The 7273-nt window shown below is 38.6% G+C and overlaps 1 protein-coding gene across 2 annotated transcripts; it reads left to right on the top strand.

The window, feature by feature from the left end:
• The first annotated feature begins 547 nt into the window (after positions 1 to 547).
• Positions 548 to 6639, top strand: nmu (neuromedin U). 2 transcript variants are annotated; one of them, XM_030432705.1, is made up of 9 exons: positions 548 to 825; positions 2045 to 2097; positions 2183 to 2230; positions 2320 to 2373; positions 2519 to 2548; positions 4485 to 4559; positions 5176 to 5229; positions 5325 to 5367; positions 6413 to 6639. In XM_030432705.1, exons 1-8 carry the CDS (start codon positions 678 to 680, stop codon positions 5358 to 5360), a joined length of 498 nt encoding a protein of 165 aa, XP_030288565.1. In that variant the 5' UTR covers positions 548 to 677; the 3' UTR covers positions 5361 to 5367; positions 6413 to 6639. The 2 variants fall into 2 exon arrangements, with proteins under 2 accessions (XP_030288565.1, XP_030288567.1); XM_030432707.1 differs by lacking the exon at positions 4485 to 4559.
• Positions 6640 to 7273: the final 634 nt, after the last annotated feature.

Raw genomic sequence — 7273 nt, 5'->3', positions numbered from 1 at the left:
TACAACACTGCTTTAAAGACCAGTTGTACTCTGGGAAAGTTTATTTACAGAAACTTACATTCTGTGTAAGGCTGCTGTCCTCACATCCACTTACCATCAAAACTAGGGGGAAAAACACGGCAACAGTAAATTACTGAATGATAACGAGGTGTTTCTTACTCGTGCACTCGTCCATGCCAGCAGGGCCTCTCAAGATAAGTATAGCATAGCTGTCTAAGTATAACTGCTTTCATTAAGTTGTGGAAAAATTGGCCCAGTGACTTAACGGTACTGGAGTTTTCTGGCAATTGCACTTCAATTACATTCATGTGATAAAAGACACAGCAGGGGTGAAGCTTTGATATGAGCGACAGGTGTGTGACAACTAAGTTAAAGTATCCTGAGCTGGAGTTCACACTTCACTCACCTCTACTTGAAACCAGCATCACCTCCTCACGTCCGACCTGTTCACCACATCCCGCCAACTTTTTTTTTTTTTATCCACGCGCGCAGGAGCTCAGTGACGCAGTCGGGTGTGGAGCGCGCGTGGTTGTTGGGGGTGTGTGTGTGCGACACGAGCCTGCATATTTCTGTGACGTGAGGCAGAAAGTCTCAGGAGAGCAAGAAGTCAAGCGGACAGAGAAAAAAAACCCCAGAACCCCCCCATCAAAAAAACAAGAGGCCAGCAGAGCGCGGAGATGAGGACCTTCCAGAGCCAAAGTCAGCCTGCGCCGCGCGGAGCCGCCAGCAGCCTGCAGAGCGTCAGCAGCAGCGCCATGAGTCCACTCAGCACGGCCAGCATCTCCCTCACAGCCCTGCTCATCCTCAGCATCCCAGTCTGCAACAGTAAGATCCTCTGCATGTTTGGTTTTGTGTGCTTATTGGCAGATAAAACTCTCTAAAAGTCTTGCATGTGTCAAAGCTATCAAACTTTTCTATCTATCTATCTATCTATCTATCTATCTATCTATCTATCTAATCCTACACATTATTATCCTAAAGTATGAATAGACAGATAATCTGGAAAGTCAACACATTTGGAGGGAAAACCACAACAATAAGTACTTAAAATCAACATTTTTAACTTTTCAACAAACTTAACATTATGGTTAGTGTCAAGTAATAATGGGATTGATAAGAACAAATAATGATGTATTTCTGCAGCAAATATATGAAATTTGTATTTTTTTCCTTTTTTTCTTATGCTGTAGATCAATAATTTGTATATGAGTTAATGATAAGAATCGATCTGTAGATGGAGATGCATACAGAGTTTAAAGGGGCAATATGTAGTTTTAGTCTGATAATACAAATGCAGATAACTGAATAAAGAAGCTGTTCTCAGAGGAATTTAAGGTCCCCAGAACACTGTTTGGAGCTAGAGAGGTGGCAGGGTCCGCCACATATAAACAAAGATATTGTGTTGTTCATTCAGTTTAGTCAGTTTGTTTGATTAGTTTGTTTAGAAAAGTCAGTCAGTGAAGATCTTTCTCTTCTAATTAAGATGTCTGATTTGTATCCACCGATCCAGCCGTCTCCCATCCATCACTGTCATCTGTGCTCTGAAACTGATGCGGTGTCAAACAGGCAGAGACAGCAGCCAGAATCCTCGCTTTGGTCTGAAGCCTGCGACTTGATGTGTCAACTATCCAACACAGAGTCACAAATGATTGAGATGTGCGAAGATGTAGCTTGACCGGCACTTCTTCAGAAGATGTCAGATTGGCTCACCATCAGTTTGTACTGTTAACGCGTCTTCATTGTAGAAATGTGATTAGAGAGATTCTGAGAAGAGAATGAAATCTAATTTATAAGACTTTATGAATGTTTTCAAAAGCTGATATTTAGAAGGCGGCAGACTTCCATCAACGTGTTGGATGATAACTCCCTCCACGTTCTACAGCTGAGCTTTTTACCTCTGATTATCGTCGTGTCGAAGCAGAGCGTAAACAAAACGGCCACGCAGGAGATGATGTTCACTGACGACCTGCAGCATCCGTCAATAAAAGCTTTTGAATTAGCTGTATTATATTAACTGATTCTTTGTTGTTGTGTGAAACCAAAGGTGCTCCAGCAGAACTTCAGAAAGCCACGACAGACCAGAGGCATCTTCTCCAGGTACCGTATGCAGCACAGTTTCATTCATTCTCTCCTCTTCATCCCTTCTGTGTTCCTCTTCATCATCCTCTGTGATGCTCCACAGATAGACGCTGTGTGCTCGTCCTACCTCTCCGCAGGCCCGAAGTCTTGGGTAAGTTAGATGCGATTCTGTCTGGCTTCATTTTTGTTATATTTAATGTTTATAGCATGTTTAATAATCTCTTCTTTTTATTCTTCCAGGCGTCTGATGTCTTAGGAGAACTCTGTGTCTTGATGCTGGTTGAAAAGTCAAAGGTACCTCACACTTTATAATCTCTTAGAGAACATCTCAGAGGAAACTGTATAGTGTGGTTTGTATGTTTTTTCCACACTATGTTCGATATGATACAGCTCAGAGAAATGAGTGACGTCCACTAAAAGACTAATTTTGTCTTCTCAGGAGCTGAAAGCGGAGGAAAAAAGTAAAAGGGTGAGTGCAACTTATTTTTCTCTTATTTTCCCTTAAATGGTTCAACCTCACCCACTCATAAGATTAAACGTAATGACTCCATTGTGTTGAATTGTTTGTGTGTCTGTGTGTACCTGCGTGCCTTTGTGTGGTCATGTGTGAGCAAAGGGTTCTGCCTTTTCACAGGGTCTCTGTTACAGTATGTTGTGACTGTGTCATAAAGACTGAATCTGTTGAATCAACCCTGTTAATGATCACGCTTCATTCCCCCAACAAAATGCATGCCGATGCACAATTACCATCACTAATAAGTAACCCTTTAATTTGCAGCCTGTTTGTTACATCGTAATGAGTAATGAAGAAATTGCAAAGAAATAACAAAAGTAAAATCAGTGAAACAAATGTAGTGACAAGTTGAATTGCTGTTAACTATTGGGTAATTACAGAGTCAAATTACTGCAGAATAATGGGGATAATTATAAGGTCATTATATGGCAATTAAGGTAGTATTTTGCATCTTTAACCATTATAGTGGCGATAAAAAAACGGCTGTCAACAGATGACATCACATGGATTGATCGCACCATAGTTAACTTCTAATTGTATTTTTCCATTGAAACATACGGGTAGTTTCCAGTGATGGAAGCAACTAATTACAACTATTAAATTGCTTTAAAAGTAACTAATACTGCGCAGTGTTTGAGAGGAACACTTTTGTAATACCAGAAGTTAAACTTCTAATTGAGTCATATTTCAGTAATGTAACTGAACACTGGAAGTCATGGAAACTGGCCACTGCATTTACTTTGTGCAAAAGAATGTTGACATGAGCCCAACCTCGCAACTTGATATTATCTGCTAACAGTCTCTTTACAATAACACGAGGGCTAGAAATGCTAAATACTCAGTGACAACACAAGTATAGTGTTAACTTAATATAATCCTCTTTGCTCTGCATTAATCTTACCAACACACAGTGATTCCTTGTAATTCTACGAATGCCTAACTGCCTAAACTGATTTTATTCTGTTATTTCTTCCCATTCCTACTTGATTAACAACCTGTAAATTAAAGTATTACCCACTATTGTATGTGTTTGCATGCAGACAAATACTACAATATGGATACACAGTCCTCATGTACACAAAAATGCGAATCTTCTGTCAGCGCTCGTCTCCCTTGTTCTGTGCTCTGCTTGTCAGATGCTTATTCTCCTAAAACAGCAGCATTTTGTGCAGGAAGGAGACAGAATGGCCCCACAGCCAGCTTTATTTCTTGATTGCATGAGAACTTGGATCATGTTTATGCCCCTCTGTTACTCATACTGGAAGGAATAAAGCAATACGTTGATCCAAAATACAAGGAAAAAGTTTCAAAAGTTGCAGAAAAATTATGTCAATACTCCAAAATATGTCTGCAGTTCTTAGCATAGCTTTTGATATTGGGGAAATTAGATGATAAAGAGCATTTTGATTCGTTTTCATGTGTGAGTTGAAAGTAAAGAAGATTTCTGGGCAATTATTCGATAAAAGTTGAACAAAGATGACGCATGGAGCTGTCTCTTTGCAGCTGTGATGAAAATAGAAGGAAATATGTCCGCTGTCCGCACCGGACTCAGTGAGAAATAAGTCGTTGTATTCGTATTTCCTACAGAAACACAAAACATCCCAGGATGCACATTCACTTGCCACAACAAACCATATTTCTCACATGAAATATGAAGTTATTTTGTCTCCTGCTTCTCCAACACTGATGTGTGAATAATGCTGAATGCCATGCAGATGAAGAAATCTGAAGCATTTGTTTTTATTTTTGCATTTCTGTGTTGCATGTTCTCGTGTGTTAATAAGAGAGAAACGGAGGTCGTCTCTTTTTCCCTCTGAGGGCTCCGTATGTGTACTCTGCTGTACACTGGAGCAGTTATTCATGTCTGTGTGTTTGGCTCTGTGTTCGTTAGACCCCTCAGTTGCACCCTCTCCTACATCTAGTTTCTCAACTCCATACCAGAAGAGAGAAAGGACTCTCAACGCGCGTATGTACTACCCACGTCAGTTTCACTCCCCATTTCTTTTGTTTCATGCTTTACAAAATAGCCTCACAGCCACTGATTGATAAAGCAAAGATATTGAAAACAAATACTTTGTTTTTAGCAACACAAGAACCTGTACACAATCAGTGGTATAAATACTATTTATTCAGATGTTTCTTACTCTTACTTGTAGAAAATAGGAACTTGTGTTATAGTTTCATGTGTTTTAGTCAAATGTTGGTGTTGAAATGTGTGTTTTCAGCCTCCTGAATGTGTGATTTGCTCTCCCTGAGCATACATGTCAATAATGCTGCTTCACATCGGGCAGCTCTCGTCACTCTCTGTACAAATTCAGTATACATTAGTTGTTCTTTTCCAGGCTGCCAGTAATTATGGTCTGAAATTAGTGCAGCTGACAGGTGAATGTATCCCTCATTGCGAACAAGCGCTGACATCCACCAAGTGAACGCAGAGGAATCACGAGTGAGAAATGTGGAGAGTGTCTGAGCGAGTGCTGGTGGCTTTTGCCGGCGGAGGCAACGCTGTGAAAGTGTCACAAAACATGGAATTCTCCTCAAGTTAAATTCTGTGTTGTTGTTGGTTTTTTTTTGTGATTCAGGCTGAACTCCAGGGACCTGGGGGCATCCAGAGCAGAGGTTACTTCCTCTATCGGGTATGAACATGTTTAACATGTTTCTGTCAGGAAGTAAAAGAAAGTATATTTTCCTTGATGATATAATGAACATTTCTTTTTGTCTGTGCTTACAGCCAAGAAATGGAAGACGATCCTTAGAATATGATTAAATTAAAGGTAATACTCAGCATGCATGGACACCCTTAAAAAGACATGACACTAGGAAAGGGAGGTGTCTTGTTTTGTTCTTTGGCTATTAGAAGGTTTAGTGTATTCGGGGGAGGAGGTTTTTGTTTTAGCACTCTCTGTTTAAAATGGTTAAAATGGAATTAAATCAAAATGTACTATAAAAACAGTTGCTGTGGTATAATCTAAAATAGCAAAAAATCTAATATTAACAACACAATGAAAACAAAGAAAATTTAAAAGACAAAACATAATAAAGGTGATAAGACCACAGAAAAAAGACAGACGTGCTTTTAAGAGGGGATTTTAAAACAGGCACTGTAGGGGTCAGCCGAAACAATAAAAATAACACAAAGTAGTCGCACAAATAGAACAAATAGTTTGAGTGAAACTGTATCAAAAATATTACTTTTGATAAGAGGACAGCAGTGTTTTTTAACATCATAATGAAACCATGCATACATTTCTTTGAGACCTTCCAGACAGCTTGTCGTTTTTAACGATTTCCCACTGAGCAAGATGTCCAATAGATGTCATTTCAAGGTCTTTGTCAAATGTTGAAAAAGATGTCCACTGAAGAGCCAGACATCTTTTTTGGACATCTTTTCAACTCTTAATTACAAACATCCAAAGTCTGTATGACATCTGTATGACATGTCTGTATGACATCTTATGGCTACTCTGAAAAATGAAGGTTTAAAAGATTATCTTAAATGTTAATAGGTGAGTGCTTCGTGCCAATTTAACACTGTTTATTATTTTTTTGTGATATTGGGAGAAAAGGGTCGTAGCTTTTTTAGCTAAATCCAAAGAAAACATTTGAATAATTCTGGGGAGGACCTCAGATAAAAAGCATCATCTCCTCTCCCCAACTAAGTAATTTTCACACAGTCCATAATTGCTATTGAAATCCTGTCATTATCCTGATGGCGGCAGTAATTGTAAGGATTATAATGAACAACAGGCTGCTAACACCATGTTTATACAGAGTTCTTGTTATCATCATCTAATAGTGTGTGTCATTATTGTGTGGTAGAGTGTCCACCTCTGAAGCGTAGTGTACAGAGACCACACACACACCCTGAGACCCGAGCTGCTGCACGCCGACTGAGTGATCCAGACTCCAACCGCGGCCCGTTGCCACTGCTGTATAGTGATGTCTGAATGTACACAAAGAATATGATTAAAATACTATTCACTTGTCCAGATTTTATTTTATGTTATATACGTGTGTCATTTGCATTAAAACTGCTATGATGTGGTCGGGGTCTGTTTGTGTAACTTTGATTTGCTACACGGTGGAGAAACTTTCACTGCATTCAGAAGAATTGCAGCACAGTTACAACAACACGCGCGAGTTGTTAAAAACACAGTCTTAAAACTTTGCTATATTCGTGCGACTTTAAACAGATGTTTTACATATAATTCTACAAAAATAAAAGTCTTTATTTAACCCCCAAAACATTTGATTTAGAGAATATTACACATACTCTTCTTTAAAAACAGTTCATTTTAAATGACCAAAAATCAGATAAAACCCTGTACCTCTTTATGTTTTGTGTCTTGTGACCTATAATAATGCCCGTAAGATAAATAACTCATAACTAGCAAGGCTGTGAAACGAGAAAAGCCATAAACTCATGCAAGAACATTAGGAATATTTAGATTGATCATGTTTTTTGATACTATATTGTTTTTTTCATAGACTTGCATGAGAGATATGAAAGCCTTATTTATAAAACTAAATTCCAACTTCAGATATTTATACTAAAATCACAAACCCCACAACACTGAGAATTCTTTGGGTCTTTTAATTACCTTTTTAGTTTTAATTCACACATTTGTTTTCTTTCATAAATTGTTATTTACATCCCTGAATATGTAATTGTGGTTATAA

Source organism: Sparus aurata, chromosome 11 (genome assembly GCF_900880675.1).
Source record: "Sparus aurata chromosome 11, fSpaAur1.1, whole genome shotgun sequence".
Classification (NCBI taxonomy): Eukaryota; Metazoa; Chordata; class Actinopteri; order Spariformes; family Sparidae; genus Sparus; species Sparus aurata.
The sequence above is the reverse complement of the archived record's forward strand: the minus strand, read 5'-3'. Positions and strand labels throughout refer to the sequence as shown.